Source organism: Cavia porcellus, unplaced genomic scaffold, assembly GCF_034190915.1.
Source record: "Cavia porcellus strain 051 isolate PalLab524CR breed Dunkin Hartley unplaced genomic scaffold, mCavPor4.1 scaffold_31, whole genome shotgun sequence".
Taxonomy (NCBI): domain Eukaryota; kingdom Metazoa; phylum Chordata; class Mammalia; order Rodentia; family Caviidae; genus Cavia; species Cavia porcellus.
This window is the reverse complement of record NW_026947514.1, coordinates 2,049,578-2,075,117: the sequence shown is the minus strand read 5'-3', so window position 1 is coordinate 2,075,117 and position 25,540 is coordinate 2,049,578. Positions and strand designations below refer to the sequence as shown.

The window sequence follows — 25,540 nt, the reverse complement described above, 5'->3', positions numbered from 1 at the left end:
ACTTGGTAAGGTTGTGTGTGTGTGTCTTTCTGTCCATGTCTGTGTGCATGCTAGGTTCGTGCCCGGACAGGCTTCTGGCTCCTGGGTGCATGTCATCTTCTCTGCCTCAGCTGCGCCCGGGCATTGTCCAGCCGCGACAGACCTCACGTGCAACACTTCCCATCAGGGCCCGCTGCCCTCCGTACCATGATGTAAGGCACATCCATGCAGTGGGGTGTGGTCTGCACGATGACACGAAAGGTCACGCCTAGTGACGTGTCTCTCAGAAGATAGTGCCTTTGCCGAGTGACTTGTGGCCATGGGTTTGCAGGGGTGGGGTCCAGGGGGAGGCATGGCTGTTGGGGCGCAATGGGAAGGGGGCAGGGCTGGCGTGGAGCCCCTCCCTGAGCCTGTTGGTTCTGGGCTGGGAGGTGCTGCAGCTCATACATGTTAGCTCTTTACATTTGTGTTTTAGCTCCCTGCTGCCGTGCCTTTGCTGCCTGTGATGGTTTAGTGCCTTTTGTTTCTTTTGCTGTCCACGGAACATTACTTGATTTGTACCTTTTATTTCACAGTTTTATCGTTATTATCCGTGTTTACTGCACTGACAGCTGCATTTCTCATGGGAGTTGGTGCATGGCGCGATCACTTCGCTCTTCATTCCCCGCTTTCGTCTCCACGTCCTAGTCCTAGTTCTTTCTGCAAAAGATCTGTCTGTTTTGCTGTTATCTGTCTTTTACTTTTGGATTTCTCATACAAGAGAAGTTATGCACCACTTAAGTGTGTTGCTGGTTTAGTTCACTTACGTATAATCACAAGGTTCATTTATTTTCCTACCAGGGATGCTGCTGTATCCTTCTTTACAGCAGAGTAGTATTTCTGTGGTGGGTAAACCCTACATTTTCTGTGTTCATTCATTTGTTGGTGGGCATGTAGGCCACTGCCAAGACTTAGCTATTATTCACACTGCTGTGAACATGGATGTTCACGGATCATTGTAAACATGGTGCCTCAGTTCTTGGGAAGAGACCTAGAAGTAGAATAACTGGATCATGGCGTTGCTGTTTTTGAGGATTCTCCACACTGACTTCCCTAGTGGTGGTTCTAGTCCACCTCCCCACCAGCTGTGCAAGTGCCCCTGCTCAGTCTTGCCAGTGTTACTATTTGGTTTCTTGATGGTGGCCGTTATTCCTGGAGTAAGATGCGGCCTCAGAGTTGTTAGTGTCCTATTGTGCAGCTTAGGAAAGCTCCCCACGTACCCTGCTGCAGGTTCTCAGTGGAAGCCGAGAGCTTCACACCACAGCCCGAGCACAGCGAGCAGCGTCTCTGCCTCTGTGTCTTCCTCCCCTCCCTGAGCCAGGGAACGTAGGTCCTAGTTCTCCTGTCTCTCGCACTGCAAAGCTAAGTGTATGTAGCAGTGGATGAGGCAGTGAGTGAAGATTCTGATCTGAGCACAAGGTTGCTAGAAGTTCAGAGACTCCATGCAAGGGTATTGCTGTGCTCATTTTGCTTTGGGGTTTGTTTGGTTTGGTTTGGTTCTTGAGACAGGGTCTTACCTGTCTTATATAGTCCAGAGTGGCCTTGAACTCACAGGAGTCCTCATGCCTCTGCCTCCTGAGTGCTGGGATTACAGTTGTGCGGCGTGCCTGACTTGTTTTGAGAATTTTTAAGAAGAAAGGTGCGTGTTGTTTTTATTAGTCATAGCTGAGTGGCGTTCTAATGACTGTGGGAGTTCATATGTGGGGCTTTCTCAGTGGGTGCTGTACACATCCTGGGCGAAGGCAGAGGGTGCTGTCATTCTCTCATTCTCTTCATGAGGAAAAACATCTACATTTAACAGGGAGTTTTGGTTTGGCTTTTTTTTTTTGTACCAGGGCTCAAACTCATGACTTTGCACTTGCCAGGCAGGCACTTTCACCACTGAGCTAAATCCCTGGCCCAGCACTTAAAAGTTTTAAGAACTAGTTGTGCAGTGTTTGCCCTGGAAGCAGCTTTTAGGATCCTAACAGCCCACACTCTTACTGCTGGGGGGGGGGGGGGACTGGGGCGCTGAGGCTGGTGGCTACAGAGCTGGATGGAGGTGCGTGCTCAGGATGGGCATTGGAGCTGCTCATTTTCCAGATTATGGTGTCTGTGAGACCAGGGAGGAGGGTGCAGAAACCGAACCACATTCAGAACCTGCATCTTTTGGGAAGCAAGTGTGTCCTTGCCATCCTGGAAGGACGCAGGCCTGTTCTTGGCACCCCTCCCTTGGGAAGCTCTGCAGAGGGAGTTGCTGTGGGCTGCAGTGACGTCCAACCTCGCCAGGTGGCAGAGTTGTGTCACAGAAGTGACTTGTGCTTCTTTGGCTTCCCAGTGAGTCACAGTGATCATCCATCCCTCATTTGAGTAATAAAAAAGGTTCCACGATACTTGTTTTTTATACATGTTTTTTAATTCCATGTGCTATTTTGAATTAGAGAAATTGCTGTCATGTTTCTTCTGCATGTCTGTTGTTCATGCAGATGCTGTGATAGTAAGAGTCCCTCCAAGGCCCTGCTGAGGCTAGAAACCCCTCCTTGGCCACATTGCCATGTCAGCCTCTGTCTCTGCATTGCCTGGCGAGGTGGGGTGAGCTGTGGTCATGGTGTTGCGGACCCGCGCTTCCTCCTGTGCGGTGCTGCCCACCTGGGTTGAGATGGGGAAAGGGACCGATAAGCTCAGCACAAGTGGCTGGCTGCTCCTCACCCCATTTCTGCACCGTCCTTTATCCTGTCCATGTGGCCTGGAGTGTACAGGGGCTCCCCAGTCACTGTCCTGACCACGTGGGCTGCCCAGCTGTTCGCTGTCCTGTCAGTCTCAGGAGCAGGTTAGGGAACTAACTTTTCCTTGGTTTTTGGTAGGGTTTGCATGTGTGGGTTTTTGGCTATGGCGTGAGTGTCAAACTGGGCAGGAGGCACACCAGGGCCACCACCACACACTCAAGGTTTTCAGGAGTCACTGTTGTGCTCTGGGTCCTCGAACTCTGTGCTACCCTAGCCACACTACTGCTCACAGTGTGAGCCTCGGGCTGCTGCAGGACCCTCGTTTGGCTCCACCCTCCCACGCTGTCTGCTGTGCACACAACTTTCTGTACACAGTAGGTATTGTTCAAAAAGTGAGTGGGCTTCAGCAATTGTATGCATTCTCTTGATGAAGGAGCTCTCACTTACCTGTGCTGCCACCTAAGAAGCTGTGAAAGAGCCAGTCACAGTGCCATGAGCCTTAGTCCTGGTGTGAGAGCCTGAGGCAGGAGGGTCACTGGAGTGCAGGGGTTTGTCCCTGTGTAACATGGTAAGACCCTGTCTTAAAACACCAACTGAAACCAGAGTCCAGGTCCTCAGTCCTTGTTCCTGTGCAGCCCAGCTGCACGTGTCTGTGTCCATCAGCAGTGAGGTCAGATGGTTCTCCGCAGTTCCTAGGTAAGAACTGTCGAGCTGCGCAGGATCGAGTTACGGGGCAGTACAGCTGCTAGCAGAGCAGAGTGCAGGTGGCCTGCCAACTGCTTCCCTGCTGACCCACTGCATGCTGGGCGCTGGCCCTGTGGCTGGGCATGGCGCTGGGGAACGAGCTGTGTGGTCTCCAGCTGCCCACAGGTTGGGGTGACTGGGGCAGAGTGGGGCGCTGCTGCCGAGAAGGTGTCCTGGGAGTACCAGTGCCCATGCTTGGGCAGCCCGCGGGGCACGGGGAGTGACATTTCTTTTTTCGGACTTAAAGCTTCCATTGCTTTCCTTAAGGAAGTGTGTGGGAGGCAGCAGCAGGTGCTCTCTGTGGAGGAGCAGAGTGGGAGGGAGGCAGCCCGGCTTCCCTCTCAGGCCGTGGGCTGGGTTGCTTGTGAAAGCCCAAGTCTCCTGTTAGGAAACAAAGAACACTGGAAGAGCGGGAGCCAGAGTTGGAGCACGCTGCAGCCCACCAAGTGGAGTGGGAAGCCAAGCAGAGGGGCCGGTGTTGTCCACAGGGAAGGGCTTGGTGAAGCGGAAACCAAAAGGGATGAGGTCTGGGGGAAGCTGGAGCAGGAGAGGTCTGATTCAGTAACCTGGGAGTGCGCTAATGTGTCGTGGGAAACTGGACAGTTTGGGAAGCTTCTTTCTGCTCCTCAGAAGTTGGGTGGCTCTTTAGGTCTTTTGGTCTCTAGTTTGGTCGCTCAGTCCAGAACAGCAGCCTCCTGTGATTTTTACTCAACACTGGAACAGCCAAGGAAGTGGCTGGGGCTAGGCCAGGCGCTGTGGAGCCAGGCTTAGGTCTGGGCCTCTCTTGCCCACACCTCACCTGTGCTGCCTTGACTTGCTAGACAGAAAGCCCAAGATGGTGACAGTGAGCGTGTCCCAGCCCCAGCACCCACTCGGCACACCCGTGTTCCTGAAGCTTCGCTGCACGTTGGCGTGCAGAAGGCAGCTCAGAGGCAGAGTCCCTCTCAGGCCCCACGGCCCGCAGTGCTTACTCCCTTGCAGCCTTGGGGTCATGCAGATGACCTCAGGCAAGCAGTGGGACTGTCAGGCCGCTCCTCTGGGAAGCAGTGTCGCCTTGTGGACAGCGTCCTGTCCCAGCCAAGTATTTACCCCGACTGAGCCTTACACCTGCACTGAACCCCAGGTGGGTTCAGCTCCCTCATCATTGTTAGCTAACTGGGGAGGGGACTGGACCTCAGAGTGGGCCCATGATCAGTGTGAGAGGGACAATGTGACAGGTACTGAGTGTACCCTATTGTGAAGGAAAAAGCAAGGAAGACTCTAGACTCCTGCACCCCTATAGAGCAGTGCCAGCTTTTCTGTTCACACCAAGGTCATTCAGTTTAATTGGACTTCTGCTGACATTCAAGTTAATTGGACTTTTGCAGAAGGAACCAGCAAATTTGTATGTGTTTTAAATATAGAAAAATAGCAAGTTAGTGCCTTAGAATCAAATTAGCATTGAGTTGCACTGTAGTGTTGCTGTGGGAATTAGGGCTTTCCTTTGTCAGTGGGAAATGTTTTCCCAAGTGGTGGAATGCTCGCTGGGAAGCAGAACACACGTGCTGGTTGTCAGTGATAGGCAGGAGAAGCAGGGCGGGGTGCGGCTGGGTCAGCAGGCTACCGTGGCGGAAGCCTGGACTGGGGGTCTCTGACCACCTCAGTGTGGCTGTGGACAGGGATCACTCAGAGCCTCTTGTTCTCTGTCTTTGTCACTGTGCCTGGAGAGTGAGATTTAGGGTCCAAAAGAGTGGCACTCTATTTTATTCACTTCGGAGAGTTCTGTGTTACTTTATTACCGTGTTAGCCTGTGTTGTTTTCTGACTCATAACGGGAGGTCATGTGTGAGCATGGGCGGTACCATGGGACGAGGACCTGCGTGTCCTTGAGGACATCTGTCCTGTACAGGGCAGGAACCCCTCCTGGGGTATAGCCAGTGTGTTTTCCTTGGTGTCTCTGCAGTGCTTGAGCAGTAGCAGAACCCTTTTCTACCAGAGTGACCGGCGCAGCCCCAATGAAACAGGAGACAGGAGATGCTCTTGTGGACGACAGTTAACTGCTGGTTTATTTACGCGGGCTCTGGTTTATATATTTGGCCGTGACCAATCACAGGCTGCCATGAGGAAGCAGGGCGGGAATGGGACGCAGGCTCCGGCTACCATATCCAGCTGTGGCCAATCAGGAGTTGCCACAGAGTACGGAGTGAACACGAAGTGCGCACGGGTTGGCTAATTTAAAGAGGGACGTAGTGCATTGCGGAAGCTGGCGTGGTCCTTAGTCCCGGGTGGGGTATGGTATGTTGAGCGCCTGCGCCCAACACCAGAGTATGAGTTCAAACCCCGTTTTAGGCCATACTGGGGGAATTTTTTTTTCTGAGACAGGTCTTGGTGTGTAGCACAGGATGTCCTTGAACTCATGTATGTAGCTTAGGCTGGCCTCAAACTCAACGGCAATTCTCCTGCCTCAGCCTCCCCATATAGTTGCTTATGCTTTAATCTCAAGTGAAAGTAAAAATCAACCCCAGCTTCATATTTCTGTTCAAAGTGCAGTCCCAAGGTATTACCAGTTTTAGGAAATTTAGATAGAGCCACAGGTTTTTGCTGGGTTTATGTGTTGAAGGGTAGTTACAGTCTCACTGTGCAGAGGTGGCTGCCGGCTGACCTGCAGTGTAAGCCCCTCCCTGTGGGGCTCACTTCCGGGCTGGGCGCCCTCATCCCCGCCCACCTGGCGCTCTGATGGTCTCTCCTCTGTCTTCCAGTGGACGAGTACATCGCCATCGCCAAGGAGAAGCACGGGTACAACATGGAGCAGGTAACGGCTGCCCATCCTCGGTGTTGAGGGCGGGTCCCCGGGGTGGAGTTGGAGGCGTCGTGGCCTAGTCTGCCACCCAGGATGAGTTGGTGCGGCGGGGTGACTGCACAGCGCACCTCCCGGGGGTAAATGTCTGACTGAGGTTTTTTACAAAAGTATTGTTTGGAGGTTTGATATGAAAACTACAAGGCTCATTTTTCTGCCAGTGTGTTGGTCATTGTATTTCATGCTTAGGTTTTGGTATTTTGGTACTGAGGATGACAGCCTTATGCCTGCCAAGCAGGCACTTATGCCCCTGAGCTCAGTCCCCAGCCTCTCGTGTTCAGGCTCTAAGTACTGTTTTAGCATGTGAAGTGGGATTGGTGCCTGCCATGGCCTGGTCTGTGTTGGCAGTCTCTAAGTCACCCACATTTCCCACTCATCTGCTGCTCAAGGGGCCCAGAGCTTCCACAGTGGGCACCCTCACTTAGCTCTGCGTGGCTGTGAATTGCTTTACCCTGGTCACTGAAGGTGCTTTTAGAAAAGCTGTCTACATTCATGTAGTTCTGAAATCATCCAAAGCAAAAAAAAAATGGGCTTCTCATTTTCTAAACCTGTTCATACACTTCACACACTAGTTCAGAAAAAGCAATGTTTAAACTTTAAAATGTTTGTAAATGTTATTGGAAGTTTTCTAAATAATACCTGTATAGTGGTTTGGATTTTTTATTTTGTTTTGATTTTGTATTTTGTATTGAACCCAGGACCTTACATTGGTTGAGCAAGTGGTTAACAACTAACTACATCCCCGACTCTGTTTATTTTTACTTTTGAAACAGGCAGTCACTGAGTCACCCAGGCTGGCCTCAGACTTGTGATCCTCCTGTCTCAGCCTCCCAGGTAGCTGGGATTACAAGTGTGAATGCTTAAGGGTACTGGTCTTGCCTGTTCCATTTTGAGATGATCATTTTTAGTTTAGAACTGTCATGCAGGAGATTTTTGCAGGAGAGTACTGCTGGATTATCTCTTAGTTCTAATTTGTTCCTTATGAATGGTGAAGCGTCTGCCTCTGTAAACTCCCTGCTCATCTCCCACCCGAGGTGTCACGGCGTGATGCTTCTGGAGCCAGCTATGCTGCTTCCACCCTCCCTTCGCTGCCACTAGTCAGTGGGTTATTCAGGGTTTCTGGGCCTCTGTATTCTAACTCAAGAACTGCAAGTGATGGAAGGCCACAGGGACTGGTAACAAGGGCACGTGGTGGGTGGACACCAGGATGGCAGCAGAGGGGAGCCAGGACCTGAACGCCAGCAGCGCCACACACCATGTCTGTTGTGCGCATCTTGAGGGTCTAGGGTCTGCAGCAGGCTGCGGCTTCATTGGTAGCTCCCCCGAGTAGCACCTGCCTGTCTCCTCACCAGCCCTGCAGCACAGGGCTCTGCACCATTCCAGAAGTGGCTTGCGGGAGCCAGGTGACCAGAAGACCCTGTCTCTAGCATATAGGAACCTATACTCTGAGGGTTGACGGTTGCTCTGTGTCACGGGGGTGCAGTGCCTCCCTCTGTTGGGAGTGACCTGCCTCCTGCCGTCAGGACTCAGGGCCCTCTGCCCCTCCCTTTGTGTCTCCCAGCCCCTCTGGCAAGGCAGGTGTGAGAGGTTAGGATGTCCCTGTGTGACTGCCCATGGAAAATGGGCTTCCCAGGACAGTCCCCAAAAGCCAGTCAGCGTGTGGCGCCAGGGAAGGAAGTAGGTTATGAAAATACCTGCAGAGGCTGCCCATTTAGTCCTGAGGGCAACACAGATCACCACCCAGAAAGGATGGACCTTAAAAGGAAAAACTCAGTGGCACATACTATGTAAAAGTGCTCAGAGAACTCAAGCAAGATAGAGAGAACTGCAAGAAAACGATGGATGGGCAGAGTTAAAATGCTGAAAAAGAGAAAACCTAAAATGAAGTAAAAAAGAACTTCTGGAACTAAAAATGATAACTCAGATGAAAAATTCACTAGAGGGATTCAGAGGCAGAAATAATCAGGGAACTGGAGACAGAACAGCTTAAATTATTGAGTTTAAGGAACAAAAAGAAGTTTCTCATGAACAGAACCCAACAGCCCATTGGACCTCATGAGTATTGTGGGAGAACATGGCGAGTGTTGGGGGAGTTTCGGAAAGAGAAAACAGAAAGACAGCAGTTGTTGAAGAGATTCATGCGACTCCCTGAAGTTGTGGAACTCATGAATGCAAATATCAGAGCAGCTCAACTGAGCAGACTTAAAGTAAGATAGACGTATGTCCACACCAAGCCTTGTCACTAGGAATGCTCCTTGGTAATCTTACTGGATCATTCACGCAGGAGCCTTGGAGTCCTGAAGACCATGGCTTAGTATACTGAACATGCTGAGAGACAAAAGTGTCAGCTGAGAGGTGGGGCAGCACTGTTTAAGGTGCTGAGCTTTTGTACAGTATTGAAACTGCACCGGTATAAACTCAAAATGGAAAGTTACAGATCCTAGATGGGATGTGTAATCCCTGTGGCGACTAAAAGAACACAGCACGTACATATACCAGAGGAGAGGGGAGGGAGTTTAAACATTCTCAGCAAGTAATCAACTAAACATAAAAGAAGACAGCAACTCAGGAAATGAAGGAGTAAGAAAGCTAGAAGGCTTACAGGAAATATGTAGATGAATGACACACAGGGCCGGGCAGAGTGAGGAAAGACCTGCCAGGGCAGCTTGTGACCTCGAGACTCCTCCGAGCCGAGGCACAGGGAGATTGAAAGGGGGAGGCTGGAGAAAGTTGTTCATCAAACAGTAACGGAGAGGGATGGCTGTGCTAATATCAAGCAGAACCAACCGCAGATCAGCAGGTTGTTGGTGGGGAAGACAGTGCAGTAGCACCTTTGCAAACTGATAGGAGAATCCTCTCCTGGGTGTGGACCCAAGAACTGAAATGTGAGATCAAGTGTCCACTGGATGAAAGATTAAACGATGATATATACATATAATGATTTGTTAGTCAGCTTGAGAAGGCAGGAAATTCCTTAGCTGCCATGTGCGAACCTTGCAGACTATAGTAGGTAAGATAAACCAATCCCAAGGACAAAGGCTGGATGGTTCTGATTAGCTGACGGGTGTAGTGTAGTCTGATCAGAGACAAAGTCGAAGGAGGTTGCCGGGGACAGGATAATAGGTACTGTTTAATGAGTGCAGAGGTTTGGTTTCCCAAGGTGCAGATGGTTCCAACACAGTATGTGTATGTTCCATGCAAGAGGCCAGTACTTTATGACAGCCTAAAATGATAAACTTTGTGCATTTTACCACAGTAAGAATATTGAGGGGAAAGGGCATAGAACAGTATTTTCCACTTACCATTTTATAGGAATCAAGCAGTTACTTGTTGGTCTGAGTGTAAAATCATATACGCCTTTATTTTGCCAGTATCACGTCAGCTTTGTGTTTGATTCTGTGGTTTGGTCTAAAGTCTCCTTCATATCACTTTTCTAGGCTCTTGGGATGCTCTTTTGGCATAAGCATAATATTGAAAAATCATTGGCTGATTTGCCCAACTTTACCCCTTTCCCAGATGAGTGGACTGTAGAAGATAAAGTCTTGTTTGAGCAAGCCTTTAGTTTTCATGGGAAAACCTTTCATAGAATCCAACAAATGGTAAGAGACCGCCGGTATTTGTCTCCCCTAGCATCTGTGTTCCGGGGGCCTGAGAGATGGCTCTTGCCCTTGACCATAGACACCCTGTTTCCAGTAATGCTTCTTTCAGATCTCCTACTGTCCTGGCAGGGTCATTCCCGGCCCTGGAGCGGTGCTGCACCCTCTCCTGGCCTCCACCCCAATCTTGTGTTGGGTTCCATCCATCCATCCATCCATCCATCCATCCATCCATCCATCCAGGGGCAGTGAGCACCCAGGGGGAAGTGGAGGCAGTGATTAGTGCTGGCTCTGTGGGGAATCTCCTTAGCTTTCACTCTGGAAAGCCGTTTGGTGAACTCCTGCAGAAAAGCCCTCTGATCCGATGTTTGCCTTATGTTAAGATGAATTTTAAAGAACAAAACCTAAAGTAATGTTAAGAGCGTTTAGCTGTAGGAAAAACAAATTCATCTTAGTCTGCCTTCACAATCTTTCATTGACCCAGTTTCAGTAAACTTCAGCAATTTGAAAACACATTGGGTTGAATATTTATTTTGTTGATTTTTTTTTTCTTACCAGAGAAGAAGGCTGTGCCTTAGAACATTTCTGAATGTGCAAATGATTCTTACTGAACACATTTGGTGCTTAAAGATCAGCTTTCACCCAAAACAAACTCCTATTTTATATTTAGCTTCCTGATAAATCCATAGCCAGCCTAGTGAAATTTTACTACTCGTGGAAGAAGACAAGAACTAGAACCAGCGTGATGGATCGCCATGCTCGGAAGCAGAAGCGGGAGCGGGAGGAGAGGTGAGTGCATCTGGGAGTGCGTAGTGCTCGGCCTCGGCTGGGCACGGGGGCGGGGGGTGAGCAGGCTGTGCCTGCAAGATGCACCCTCTGGTAAGCTCTGTGCTCTGCTCTGGCCACACCCTCTGCAGGCAGGAACTTCACCCTGTAAACAGAGGCCACACCTGTGTTTTAGGTAGAAGTGTGTTCAGTGTGGTAACCCAGGAGTCATTTGACATGCATGCGTTTGGTTTGTCACACACCAGTGATGTTAAGGATCTCAGCAAGGGTGTTTGCAGCTACCCGACTCCAGCTGGGTGTGGGATCCTCACTACTCAAAAGACTCAGGCAGGAGGCTTGCTTGAGGCCAACCTGAGCAAGACACCAAGGCCTCGATACCAAAAAAAAAAAAAAAAAAAAAAAAGATTTAATGAAACTATTAACCTTGATACTTGTGCATGTTCTTTGGCACACAGGCTAGTGGTTCTCCTTCGGGATCAGAACTCTAACTCTTACCAAATTTTGATTAAATTTTTCATTTCCTTGTATGGAGGCCTAGTTTACAATTTACGAATTGGGTCTTGCTACAAACCAGTACAGTCAACTAAGCAACAGTCAGATGGACCTCTGGGTGACTCTGGGCCCCTTGACAGGGTGGTGGCCACGCTGTCTTCTCAGGGCACAGATGCCTCTCTCTGTGTTACTCTCTGCCCCCCACGCCCCTACCTATACGGCAGGAGCCCAGGCCTCCCATGGGTGTGTGGCCTCGACAGTAGGGCTATGACTTGCTTGTGAAAGTCATAGCAGGGACAAGGCCCTCTGCCCCAGGCTCTACTCTGGGCACCTTTGGCCAGGCCTTCTCCCTGTGCAGCAGTGGCTGGTGATGTGTGCCTGCCTGGGTTGCACTGCTGTCCAATCAGTTTGAACTAAGAGGCTGCTTGAGTTTTTAAAGTAGGGTTCTATTGTGGGAGGCGTTTTTGTTTTTAATTATAAAACATCAGCTACACAGACCACCCAAAAGCCTTAGGACGTGTGTGACAGAGTAGAAAGTAGGCACTCAAAGGTGGCCTTCTGCTCGTTGGCAGATTCGTTCCTGTTGTGGGAACTTCATTCTAACGGAGCTTCTGGAATTGGTGGTGCTCTCTTTGAGTTAGAAAAGTGTTATCTCGGGGCTGGGAATTTAGCTCAGCAGCCATAAGCACCTGCCTTGCAAGCAGGCGGTTGTGGGTTCAATCCCCGGTACCGATAAAAAAAAAAGAGAGAGAAAAACATTATCTCTCTAGTCTGAAAAACATACAGTGACTTTGTATTAAGTCTGCCATTGAATCGGTGTATTGCTTATATATATGTGGAATAGAATTAACATGGAATAACATTTCTTGTCTTCCAGTGAGGATGAGCTGGAAGAGACAAATGGAAGTAACCCCATTGACATTGAGGTTGATCAAAACAAGGAAAGCAAGAAGGAGGTATCTTCCCCTAGTACTATTTAGGCAAACACATTTTATTGGGAGTTCCACAAATAAAACCATCCTCTGACACTTTGTCTTTATTTATCAAGCATCTTATTTATCAAGAAAACATCTTGTTAGGACTTTGCGAACACTGCTAGCTTTACTCTGTAGAACCCAAGAGAAAGGGGCACTGCCAAGCAGATGCTTCTTGGAGTCAGCAAGGGTGACCTGTGTTAGTGGGAGTCCTCCTCACAGCCGGCGTGACTTGTGCCCCCATACCGTGGCACCAGAGATCTCACCTCTGGCTTCCAGGGGCCCTGAGCCCTACAATTGTATGACTTTTTCATGTGTTCATGCAGGTGTTTTTCTGAAGACCAGGCCTGTGGTCTATTCTCCGAAGTGTGAGTTCCTTAAACTTAAAGGGCCTAGAGTTTAAAATCACAGCACTAACTCATGCTTCCTACGGGCAAAGTAGGCATACAGCTAAACACACAAGGAAGGAGATTATAAAGTTAGTTACACTGCTGTCACACTTAACATTTTGGTAACTTTCCAGACACTTTTTCTGTAAAATGTGTATGTCCATATGCATGCATGAGTATGAATCTGTTCAGCTTTTTAAGGTAATAAAAAGGGGTTCTTACAATGTAATTTTTAAAAACTTTAAAATTTACCTTGGATATGTTTTTGTCAGATATACTTTATATGTGTATATCCTATATATTCATCATAGGAGTCCTACAAGTAATTGATTACATGTAAATTTCTGGCTTGATTATCCGCCTTGCTCTTTGCTGGTATAAACAGCTGAGTTGATGGTCACATAACTACGTATTTGTGCACTTTATCTGATGAGAACTAATTTTGGGATGCTGAATAGTGGTGTCCAATGTTTTGTATGCATTTCTAAGGCCTCTTTTAATACCTATCACCAAAGTGGATATCAGTCTTTGTTCCTGCCTGGGGAATAAGACCCTCAGGGTTAACTGAGATAGTGTTTGGGAAAGGAAATTGGGGTGGGGTTTCTACTGAATTTTATTTTTGATGTGTTGGAATTTATTAGGTTCTTTAGTGGACCCATTTTCAATGAATAAGAAAATGATTTTGTCACTTACTATAATTCTTATTTATATGGTGCATTTTCTCATTCAAAAAATTGGTTAAGTCTTAGCTTAAGTATAAAATTTATTATACAGACACATAGTCAGAGGTGGTCCTTATTAAACAGCAGAGTGCTGTGCAGAGTGGAGTTTATTGCTTATATTGTGTTACCACTTGTTTAAGAAGTTACCGTTGCCACCATAGTTCATGTTCTTTTTATCTCAGTCTTTCAAAGTGTGAAACAAAAACTGAATGTACTTTTAACTTTAGATTGTGAACTGTAAAAACTTTTAAAAATGGTTACCAGCTAAACCTAATCTCTTCTTGCTTGCCAAGGTTTAGCTGTATTTTATTTCTGAAAGTTGTGGTTTTGGAGACAGCACTTTAAAAACTTAGCAGCTGTCAGGCATTTTTAAATGATGGTACTTTGGGGGATTGGGCAAGTGATGAGTTGTCCCAGGAGTTACCTTTTTAAAATAGCAGTCCTGGGCAGCACAGCCTCGGCTCCCATGTGCCAGACAAGCCCTCTGCCATGGCACTGCAACCTGAATACTGCCCCAAAAGTTAGGTGTTTTCCAAAAGGAAGTGATTTGCAAAGTCATACCACCATACTGAAGTTTGTGTTTCTGCTCTTGTTTTCTGTTTTACTTTTCTCTCCTTCCTTAGTGCGGGGGATTGAACACAGGGGCTCATACTTGCTAGGAAGTGGTCTGACACTGAGCTGCACCCAGGCCCTGAGGAGTATTTCTTAATGCAGAGATTTGAAGAATTGCAGTCCATTGTATGTGCTGAATCATTTTTTTTCCATCTGTGGTCGTCTATGATGAGTATTGCTAGAAACCACTGTTCGGATACACATAGCTGCTCTTCATTTATTCTGTGTCACATAAATAAGCCTCTGTATGGCCGTAAGATCAGAAGAGAATAGTGATCTTCCTTTCCTCCTGTGGTAGTGCAGGAAGCAGAGGAAGGCTGAGGATGTCCCTGCTCAGGAGGAGCAGCACACTGTGACCAGGAGAGCCGGCTCCCGAGCCACGGTGCTCACTGTTGCCTGAGCGCCTTTTAGGATATATTGAGGCAATTGGAATAGGGCCTGGGGTTTGTTGTAGCTTGTTTGGGGCCTTTTAAGAATATATGTTTATCATTATTCATTTGGCATTTTAATTTCTAGCTTTATTTACGAAATGTGTATATCATACAGGTGCCCCCTGCTGAGGCAGTTCCTCAGGTGAAAAAAGAAAAACACAGCACACAAGCTAAAAACAGAGCAAAAAGGAAACCTCCAAAAGGAATGTTCCTTTCTCAAGAGGACGTGGAGGCTGTCTCTGCCAACGCCACTGCTGCTACCACGGTGCTGCGACAGCTGGACATGGAGCTGGTCTCCATCAAGCGACAGGTACTGCCTGGCGCCGCCCTGCTCACACCACGCAGCCCAGGAGTGCTCTTCTGCAAGGAGCCAGACAGCCCAGCCCAATGGGGGCTTTAATTTACTTTTAAATTGGAGAGAAGACTGCACACACCACAGATGGCGTGTAGCTGCGCAGTACATCTGTTTGTGTGTGTGCACGTGCTCCCACCTCTGCACACTGCATGTATCGCTGTGCACACCCCACACGTGCAGCTGCCCTCGCTCTGGAGCAAGACATGGCCGTAGCCCCTAGAGCCTACTCAGCCCTGATCTGGGACCCGCCTACCCCCAGGAGACGACCACTGTTTGGACTTAAAAAGCACAGTGCTTTTGTCCATTTTGGATTTTATATCAAGACTAACCCCATGACGTTGTTCCTTTTATATGTCTTACGTTTTTTCTCACTGATTTGTGGTTCTTTATCAGGTGCTGAGTTGTTTTCTTCCTACCTTTTTGTCTTGTAAAACTGTTCCCTGTCCTTTTGTCATGTGTGGGATTTTGAAAGATTGGGCATCTGTCTGACCATTGGTTGTACTTCTTACAGGGAAGGCTGCCTCCCCACCTCAGAGCAGCAGGCTCTGGGTCTGAGTCCAGTGTCTGCATAGGCCATGGCACCCTGTTCCTTGGTCCCTGTGCTCACCCTTCCACACCATGCGTCGTCCTGGTTTTGTGCCTGCCATCAGTGCGAGCCTGGCAGTGTCGTCTCCTTCCTGTTATAAATTCCCGCATGCGCTGGACTCACTTTCTCAGTTGCTCCACTAGCGTTTTGGTTGGCTGGAGTTGTGGCTGTCAGGTTAGCACCTGTATTGCTGAGTGAGCAGACATGGTTTCTATTCACGCCCATCCATCAGGTCTTTGTTCTGTGTGTTTTGTTATTGTTTTCTGTGCACAGGGCCTAGCCATCTTTAATAGTGTTATCCCTAGGTACTTAGTGCTATTTCTGGTGGCCTTGTAAAGGATATTGCATCTTAAATTATCCTTTGTAGTTGTCTGTACTTGTTGTGTAAAAAGACCTCATCCCTCATCAGATTGTACAGTGCCTTCACTTGGGAAATTCAGCCCAACAGTGTGGCATTGGCCTTTCATTACTTTGTGTCTGTCCTTCCCTCCCTCCCTCTGGGACTCAGTTCCAGAAAGCCATCCACTGGTCATGGCCTACGTTTTGTTTTGGGTTGTGCTGGTTGCCTTGCTAGGCTAGCGGGAGGCCAGCTGTCACTTTCCAGGTGAAGAGTGGGGCCTATGGCACATACTCATTTTGCTTCAGGAAGGTGACTCCAACCAGGCCTCACGTGACCCCAGAAGGGAGGCCAGCTCCTTTCTCAGCAGCTGCAGCACAGTGCACTCCTGTCCTTCCCTGGGCCCAGGGGACCTTCCCTAACTGGATTGTGGGGTGAGGGGGGTGGATTGGCCACAGCCGGAAAGACGCCGGACTATGAACTGGTCCGAAGACTCTCTGAAGTCCTCAGTGATAACTGTGGTTGCTGTACATCGTAACACTGTTCCCCACGGTGTGGACGGGCTGTGCTGTAGGGGCTCCATGTGGCCACCCACGGCCAGCAGCTATGGCATTTTGTGCCCAAGTGTGTGCAGCTCGATCCTGGCGGCAGAGCTCCCCAATGAGGGCTGGGTTTTCATCTCCTGGTTGCCCTCTGCCGAGGGAGCCCAGGACAGTTACCAGAGCTCACCTGTGGAGGAGGAAAGAGGCCCCCTCTCCACACTGACAGTGTGGACCTTGGCGTGAGAGAAAAGCTGCTTTGGTTTCCGAGAGCACGGTCAGGGACAGGTATACCCAGCGTGGAAGACAGTCGCCAGGGGGTTGGTGATTCTGAAGAGGGCTTAGATATCAACTTCGAGGGAGCAGAGCAGGGCACAGCGTCAGGTACATCCAGCAAGCATGACAGCCGCTCTGGCCAGGACCGCTTACCCGGCAGGAAGCACTCCTCTGGGGACAGCAGAAAAGCAGCAACTAGGACACCTAGAGTGTTTGTCTCTGGCAGCAGCAGAAGTCCCACTGCACCGTTTGTCGTTCAGTGCTGTTGTCCAGGCCAAGGGGTGGAGGTGGAACTAACTGGCCTATCCCTGTCCCTGTTGCAGGACGAGCCAAGTCCCTTAGCAGTGGTCCCTCACAGCGCCTGTGACCATGACCCATATCATACCCGGAGTGGGGCCGGCTTGCTTGCGGAGAGCACTGTGGCGTTTGGAGTCTGGGAGAAGGGAGTGGAATGACAGCAGAAACAGTGGTAGAGGACATGGGCTGTGTCCAACTGACGGGTCAGGAAGGGACCAGGCCTCAAGGATTGGCCATGTGCATTTCCTCAAGGATTGGCCATGCGCTCTTTTAAATGCTGATTACTTTGGGTCCTGATTCTCACTCGGCTTCTTTGCCATTCAGCTTCTTGATGGTTGACGTGGGGTTGGCAGCTATAGCTGCTCTCGTTCTGACTATAACCCTGGGGTGTTTGTAGTGTGGAAGGTGCCCGGGGTCAGAGGTGCAGCTCCGGAGCACTTCGTTCTCATGCCTGGTGCAGAATTGGTGAGTGCTGTGCATTTGAGCTGCACGCTTCCCCCATGGCTTTAGAACAGGAAGTGCCATGGTGAGCATGCCAGCCTCCTGGGAAGGGCACGTGGTTCAATCACAAGGCGGTGTACACCCAGGGCCAGCTGGAGTACGGAGGGTGGCACTTGAGGGTGTGCAGTATTCCAGGGTTGGCGAGGCGGATGCCCGAGAGAAGCATGTCAGTGGCATGTGGTAAGCGTGCCCTGGATCCCTGGTGCCATCTGGTCAACACTGGTGAGAGGGGCCTCAGCCAGCTCTGCCTCGGGACCCCTGCTGTCTCCGTTCTGCACAGCGCAGGTCGGAGAGCATATGTTACTCTGTCAAGACCTTCCCCTGCCAGGTTATCTTCCTCTGACTTGTGCCTTTTCAAAACAGTGTATGACAGCGGGTTTCAGTTTCCTCCTTACACTGCTCGCAGGGCGACTTCTGTGCACCTTCCTGTGTCTCCCTCCCTCCCTCCCCGTCCCGCGGCCTCCATTTCCTTTGCTAGCAGCAATTGGTCTTCGGGGAACAACTTCTTATGAACAGCCCTTGTGTTTTACTTGGAAAATCGGCCTCTGCCTTCGCTTACTTTTCTCTTTGCTTGTGCTGTCGTTGAGCCATGTGGTGCTCCTCACAGAGCCCCAGGCGTGGCACAGAAACCTCACGGGGCAATGAGAAGCAGGGCTTTGCTGCTTGCTGAGTAGCCTGTGTCTGTAGAAAAGAGGCTGTGAGAAGACAGGCCGGAGCCGCCCGTCCAGGGTAAGCCTGTGGAACTCTCTGGCATGCGGCTCCCTTTTGCCCCACTGAGGGTGTCTGCACCCAGAGCCTCTGCCCACACAGACTGTGGTGTGCGCGGACGGTGCGGCGTGGGCCGCCAGCTGCCGCGTGCTCTCCCTGCCGCCTGAACTCTGCCCCTTAGCCATCTGCCAAGCCCCTGCTCAGGTCCGGGTAGTGCAGGCCTCTCTGCGACATGGGCAGCTGCGTATGGGGAGCAGCAGCTCCCCACTCACTGTCCCTCAAGATGCAGGGGAGAGCATCTGTTACAGGTACTTGTATTTTGGCTACAGGAGAGAAGGGGAACTTCTTGGCTCTTGGTTTTGTTGTTTCTTGTAATTTTTTTAGTTCTCTTCTCATGCTTTCCTGAAAGGTTTCGTTTATCAAAGACAAATATTTTTCCTTCTTAGATTCAGAATATTAAACAGACCAACAGTGCTCTCAAAGAAAAGCTTGATGGTGGAATAGAACCGTACCGACTTCCAGAGGTAGGGTCACGTTCACCATCTCAGAAGTCTCACCCGAATTCAGTCCTGGTTGGTGTCCTAGCTGTGGACAGCCCAGTGCATGTGAAAGTTATGACATGGGGGCACTGGGTCCTTTCCCGGGGATGTGCTTGTCTCTTGAGTGTCACGTGCTGATGGCCTGTCCCACTGTCTAGGTCATTCAGAAGTGCAATGCGCGCTGGACCACAGAGGAGCAGCTTCTCGCCGTGCAAGGTAAGCAGGGCTGGCCTGCAATGGCCCAGAGTCCCGGTCACCCTCTTCTCATCTTCTCATGAGGGTTGCTTAGCCACACAGCTCTGTTCTCCTGGGCGGCCTCTGTTTTTCTCTCCTCTTGCCCACAAGTTGTAAAAGTCGGTGTCAGAGCACCACATTTTCAGGACGTGACCATTACACCTCAGCAGCTGCTTATTGAGCCCTGAACCGCTCTGCCCAGATGATCAGCATGCATAGTAGGGGTGGTCCAGACCTGGGACCATGCCTTGGGGCTCCGCAGGCTCCGCTTTGTGGTACGATGGGGTGAGATTTCCAGGTGATGGAGTCTCGCTGCTCACACGTCGTTTCCCAGAGTGTGCACAGACCATCTTCCCACAGTGTGACCAGTGGGCGGTGCCTGCCAGGAAAACCTGTGCGCTTTCTTACCAGACTGAAGGACTAGGCCTCTGTTGTGTTTTATAAGATTGTTTTTGTTTTCTATTAAATTAAAAAACCAAACCAAACCAAAACTGTCTCCTGCCCTCAGCCATCAGGAAGTATGGCCGAGATTTCCAAGCCATCTCGGATGTGATTGGGAATAAGTCAGTGGTGCAGGTCAAGAACTTTTTTGTCAATTACCGACGCCGCTTCAACATAGACGAAGTTTTACAGGAGTGGGAGGCAGAGCACGGCAAAGAGGAGACCAATGGACCCAGTAACCAGAAGCCCGTCAAGTCCCCAGACGGTGCCATCAAGATGCCCGACGAGGAGGATGAGGTAAGCGTGAGCCGGCGCAGGGCCGCCTGCTGCTCTGCCCGACATGCCTTGGGCTGGCGAAACACTGCCGCCCGGACCCTTCCTTTACACATGTGCAGACGCCAGCCCATCTTGTCGCCATTTATTGTTCACGCATCTGTTCCCAAGCAAGTCCTTCGTTTCACCTGGATTCCTTCAGCCAGAAAACACTCCATGAGGCCAGAGCTCCCCCGTGCCGGGAGGACGGGGGGAGGCGGGAGGTGCTGGGCTGCAGGTCTGCGACCTGCTGAGCTGTTCCAGCCTTTGTACTATTTGGGGCTGGCTGGCATAGGTGTTGATGGGACAGTTCTAGGTCCTGATGCTGTCAGGATGCTCGATGGTGGCTGACATGTAGTCATGTCCTGGATAACTGCCCTCCCTGCTTCCTGTGCAGGCTGGCTTGCCTGGCTACCCCACTGTGGGCCTCCCCCTGCTCCCATGGGATGTGTGTGGAGCTCAGCCCAGGGCCAGCTGCTATAGTCGGGTACGCAGGAGTAAAAGCATCTTGCTCACGCCATCCACAAGGCTGGCAACTGCTTGTCCAGCCCAGACCTCTCAGCAAACAGCAGTTCCTAGCTTCTCAATCTCTTAGTTACTTTCTTGTCGCAGAGACAAAATAGCCAACACCCAGAGTTAAAGGGGAACACACAGTTTGTAGAGATTTAGCCCGTAAGCCTGGCTCCAAGGCAGGGTGGGTGCAGGCAGGCACTGCAGAGGAGCAGTGACACACGGTTCAAGGCGAGCAGAAGGCAGCAAAGCACGCAAGCCCTCTCGACCCCTCGGTCCTGCCCAGGCTGCTCGGGGCTGGCAGCACTCACACCCTTAATCCCGGTGCCCAGGAGCCCAGCACTCAGCCTGAGTCAGGCTAGCAGCACTCACTGCAGGCCCAGCCGTCTAGGGCCCCATGAGGCTGTGTGGGGACATGTGGACCTGAGGCAGGACAATCTCCCGAATCTGCGTCCCCAGCGTGCTCTTCAAGAACCACAACCAACCTAGGAGGGCGAGGCTGCTGTGCCTGAGTTGGCTTTAATCCTCTGTTCCCTTTGGTCATTTCAGCTGTGTCCCCCATGCCCACAGCAACATTTCTTTGACCCCTCTGCTTTCATGGTGCTTTCAGCGTCTGCCTGCCCCTCTGCCCCCACTTTCCTGTTCCCCATGTTAGCTTGCAGGAGTGAGTCTGCACCCAAGAGCATGCACACATGTGCAAGGTGGTTGTTACCCAGGCAGAGCTCAGGACTGGCTCTGGTGGTCTCACTCATGTTGTGGTGGGGTGGGGGGGTCGGGTCTCTGGTAGAGCATGCAGAGCCGAGGACTGCATGGTTCCTAGAAGCCTTAGCAATGTCTAGAATTGTCTGCCCCCTGCAGACGTTTCTTCTTTCCAGCCATAAAGGGAGGTTAGCCCAGAGGTCTTTGGGGTGCCGGCATGGGCCAGAGGGGGTGATTCCAGCCTTGCAGCCAAGAAAAGGGCACCACGGGTGCTAGAGTTAAAATTATGCACAATTGGATGTGTTGCTGGTGAGACAGAAGACTCCTGGTTGAACAAGCGGCAGCTCTGTAAACTGCTTTTTCACCTGAAGGCCAGTGCTTTCAGCTTCTGAATTGTAGTCCAGTTGCTGCCCAGCGGTGAGGCCCTGTGAGGGCTGAGGGAGCAGTAAGGCACTGGCCCGCTTTGCAGGTAGGAAGTGAAGAAATACCTGTGAGGCTCTAATGAGGACCCCACTCCTCAGCAGAGCCACTGGCCACTCATAGGTGGGCCCATAGCTGCGGTCATTGCAGCTGGGACTCGGGCCACTGAGCTGCTGCTGCCCTCAGCCCTGCGCACTACTGCCAGGAGGCGGTGGCACTGCCACTGGCTGGCAGGCTGACTCTGGCTCAGGAAAGGCTGGGGCACACGCAGCCCGCCCAGCCTGCCCTGTCTTCAGCCCAGCTTTGGGGCACCAGGACAATTGGGGGAGCGTTGGCCTGCACCCTGATGCCTCCTTCCCTCTCCCTCTCCTCAGGCGGCCTCTGTCCTTGACGTCAGATACGCGTCCGCCTCATGAGTACGTCGGTCACTTTGAACTCTGGTGTGGACTCCAGGTTACCCAGGATATCAGGTATCACGAGACATCACCTCGCCATCTGCATCCCATCTCTGTGGACAAGCAGCTATTACCAAAAAGGCGTACACTTCAGTCCTGTGCTCCATCTGCCTTAATTCTCCGCTCGTTCCTCCGTGTCGGCACCGCATCTCTCACTCTGCCTCAGTGCTGGGGAACCCACACCTGCATCCCACGACTCTGGGACCCGCCCCCTCTTGGAGCCCTGCACCCACCAATGGCAGCTTCCCAGCAGCAGCTTCAGGGCAGGTGGTCTCCGAAGGCCCGACTCAGCACCTGCATGGCCTGCGATGTCACTTGCAGAATAACGGGTTCTCATTCTTTCTGGGGCGGCCCCCTAAGTACTACTATGCTCCTTTGGAAGTCATTGGCAGACTGAGTCCTAATCTTATTGTGCCAAGCATCCTGATGCAACTCAGTTCCCAAGTGCAGGGTGGAATTATGGTTTGTGAATTTAGTTGGCTTACATCGCTCCCCTTCTCCTTTCCCAAGTGTTTAAAAGCTCGTTCACAGCAACTGTCCTCGGACACGGTAGCTTACAGGGAATGCTGGGCCCCACGCTGTCTGCCTTCAGCCTCAGCCTGCAGTCCCAGGGTGGCTGCACCCCTCCTCCTGATCCCCGCCACCACTACCACCACCCAAGTCCGAGAGATTTGGCCCATATCACTGTACCTGGTGCTTGCCCATTCGGAATTGGTGCCTTCTCCTTTTGGCAACCATGTTCTCGATCCCTTTTCTGTCCAAGTGTCTTATTTAAAGTTTATTGCTTGCCAAAGATGACGACATCGAGGTGGGCAGGGAGCGCCTCTGCCGGCTCCCGCTGTGCAGACAGGAGCTTGGCGCCCAGGGCTGAGGAGAGCGGCGGCGGCTGGGTGGGAGCAACCCTCTGAGGCTCCATCCCCGTGGTGCACCTGGTCTGCTGCGCGTCACTCCGCGTGACCCTTTGCGTCCTTCTAGTGCTGATGTGAAATACAGACACCATCCCTTTCATCCCCTTCGTAGAATGCAGGACAGAGCAGGGAGCGGCGTGCTGGTCTAGGGAGACTGCAGCAAAAAGAAACCGCCTGCAGATTGGTCTGTGACGCCTGGGGTCGGCCGGGTCTCGTGGGCTTTGTGATCAGTGCGCTGGGGTCGGCCAGGTCCAGTGGGCTTTCTGATCAGTGTGCTGAGCCTGCTGCGCCCATGGCTTTTCTCTCGCCCAGCCACACAGATGCTGGAGATGTGGGAGGAGCTTTGGTGGTTGTTGGCATCATTTGAGGTTTTTTTTCCTGCTTTTAATACCAAAAAGAAAAAATGCAGATGCTTTAAGGCATAAACAGAATTCTTAAGAATTTTAAATATGCAATTAAGAATTTGATGTGTTTTGACTCCCAAGCACCTTGCTTTTTTTTCTTTTTCTTTTTTTTCTTTTTGTGTGTGTGTTTGTCTCAGCTGATTTTCTCTTTAGAAAGAGGTTCAGCCAGGACCCTAGGTTTTGGCATTTGTATATTTCGTTTCAGACATCTGGGAAAGGTCATTCCAAAGCGGGGGAGTACAGGGACTTCCCTCACCTTGTCCCGCTCAGCATGTCACCGCCCAAGGCCCCTGCAGATAGCAGGGTGACACTAGCACCAGGCAAGTTTCCTTGACTTCCCGCAAGCTTGCATGTGACTGGGGGCTGGTGGGACTGTGCAGGCAGAGCCAGCCTGTGGGCACCGAGGCCCGCACTGCAGCCGCTGTCTTCCTGGCTGGACTCGTGGCCCTGGCCCTGCGGTGGCGGCAGCAGTCAGAGACGGCCGTGGAGGCTGTCTGTCCTGCTTGGCCCTGCCCTGCCACTGGTTCTCTTTCTTTGTACTCGCCAGTCTCCCCAAGATGAGAGCTTCAGGCAGAGCCTGGAAACGATGCTCATCTACAGGTGATATGTACCAGGCCCCAGACTGTGTCGTGCGTTGTCCCCCTTCTGTCCCTGGCACTGGGCACCCTCCAGCCCTGAAGGGTCACATGAGGAGCCCTGGCTTCACAGCCACTTGGTCAGCTTGCAGCGCAGGGCGACTGAAGCCCGGGTTCTGCTGGTGGCCCATGCTGTAGGCCAGTGTCCGGTAGCGCTGTGTTCCAGGCGCTGCTCTCTGCATGTCTTGGCAGTTACATAAATGCAAGAAATCGCTTTGCTTCCAGAGCCAGGTGATGAGTCCTCTGGTCTTATTTATGTGACAACTCTAACATACCAAGAATTGGTGCGCGGTGGGCTGGGTTTGGGATGTGATAACTGCTTCAGGTGAAATGTCACTTAAGCTTTGTGTTCTTAAAATTATCAATGTGAATGTCATAATTATATATATTTTTGTGGAAAAAATTCTCCTAAGTATAAGTTATTGTGCAAAATATAGTATCATGGACGCAAATAATAGTTTAACTTTTAGTTTAGAGATCCTAAAAGATATAAATTGTATTGATATGCATTAAAAGTTTGCTTTATTTAATTTTATGTAGACCTGTAAAGTGTTAGGTGAGAATTGTTTTCATTTATCCATTCATCCATCATTACTTGAATGTTGTGTTGGCTGGGCGGCCGCAGCGACCAGCTCCCCAGTGCGGCTCTTCAGGCGGGCAGATGCTGGCGCAGCAGCGAGGTTAGTGTACTCAACCCCTCCGTGCTGTCCGCACCCTCAGGGGACCCCGAGTCCTCCGAGCAGTTTCTGCCAGGTTTAACCGGTAGGACACGTTTGCAGGCACAGGCCTCTAGTGAGAAACAAAGATGAGAAAGTTTCAGAAGCTTACTGTGGTGGACTCGTGAAGCAGCTCTTTTCTGTCGATGTTAAATTTCTCAGCTCTCCCAACCACTCTTAAGTGTGCTGATTGTCACTTTAAGTTCCAGCTCTACCCTGTTTGCGTCTCTCTGAGTATCAGATGTACTATTGGTACAATTGCACACCAAAAAAGAAGCCAAACAGTGCATTACACTAACTGGATCCCTGCTTTTCTGCGAGCAAAGGAAAGATGTATGACTCCAGCAAGAGCCTCTCCGCCTCTGCTCCTTCTCCTCCCCTTCCCTCTCCTGTCTCGCCCTGTGCCCTCTCTTTGTGCCCGCCTCTGATCTAGTGAGCCCAGGATTCCAGCTTCCAGCACCCCGCCGCCTCCGAAGAACTGCAGGCAGTCAGGACTGGAGTCGACCGTGCGGTGCTGCCCGCGCCAGGGCTCTGTAGTAAAGCACAATAGCGGGAGCGTCACAATTCAGAAGAAGGAAGGTCAGGATCGGCTATGCATGTTGTAAGATAGTAAGTGTTTACAGCCCCTCCTCCTCCATGGAAATCGATGCTGGAGTGGAGTATTCCGTATGTAGACTTCCAACTTTGCTAAGTGCTTTTTAGATTGCTTAAAAATTTTTCAAGATTTTAAAAGATGTATAAGGTTAAGTTTGCAGATATAATGGAAATGCTGTATATCTTTTGAAGTGAAAAAATCCATGTCGAAATTTTAAAGAAATACGTTGTAATAATGCTGTTGTAAGTAATATTTTCACGTCTCTCTGCCTGTTTTCTATTTCAGCACATTCATTGTTGTGAATGTTCATAGCATTATAACTGCTTAGCCATTGAATGATAACATTTGTTAGTGGAAATTGGAAGAATTTATTTGTGGAATTCTGCAGAATTCATTTTTCTATTTCCAATATTTGCTGAAATTAAATAAAAATTTTCAAGCCATTGATGTAATAAAATAAGAAGCAAACCATTTTCTGCAACCCCAGTGCCTCGGCAGCGCGAGGTGGTCTTCCCTCCTTTGTGAGTGGGCCATGGGCTTCCAGGTGTGGGCTCCTTGGTTGGGGGGACCTGGACACATAGCCAGGCAGCTCCTTGGCAGCCGTTCAGTGTGCACAAATCCATAGAGCGCGGGCTGGCAGCGAGGGGTCCCTTCTCATCTGCTGCACCCGGCCGCACCTGAGGCCCAGACTGCCTCTGGCTGTGAAGGGTGGCCAAGCCCACTGGGACCAGCCCTTCTGAGGAGGAGCGCACTTCTGGGCTCTGTGCTG

General features: G+C 50.7%; 1 protein-coding gene across 1 annotated transcript in view; it reads left to right on the top strand.

Annotated features, from left to right (window-relative positions):
* Rcor1 (REST corepressor 1) overlaps positions 1-25,214 on the top strand; it is a 98,281-nt gene extending 73,067 nt beyond the window's left edge. The window contains exons 4-12 of the mRNA XM_063241101.1: positions 6,205-6,257; positions 9,740-9,901; positions 10,569-10,687; positions 12,054-12,132; positions 14,420-14,614; positions 18,350-18,427; positions 18,601-18,658; positions 19,185-19,414; positions 21,433-25,214. Of these exons, the coding sequence (XP_063097171.1) occupies positions 6,205-6,257; positions 9,740-9,901; positions 10,569-10,687; positions 12,054-12,132; positions 14,420-14,614; positions 18,350-18,427; positions 18,601-18,658; positions 19,185-19,414; positions 21,433-21,474 (1,016 nt within the window). The 3' untranslated portion in view covers positions 21,475-25,214. The remainder of the gene's footprint in view (positions 1-6,204; positions 6,258-9,739; positions 9,902-10,568; positions 10,688-12,053; positions 12,133-14,419; positions 14,615-18,349; positions 18,428-18,600; positions 18,659-19,184; positions 19,415-21,432) is intronic.
* The last annotated feature ends 326 nt before the right edge of the window (positions 25,215-25,540 follow it).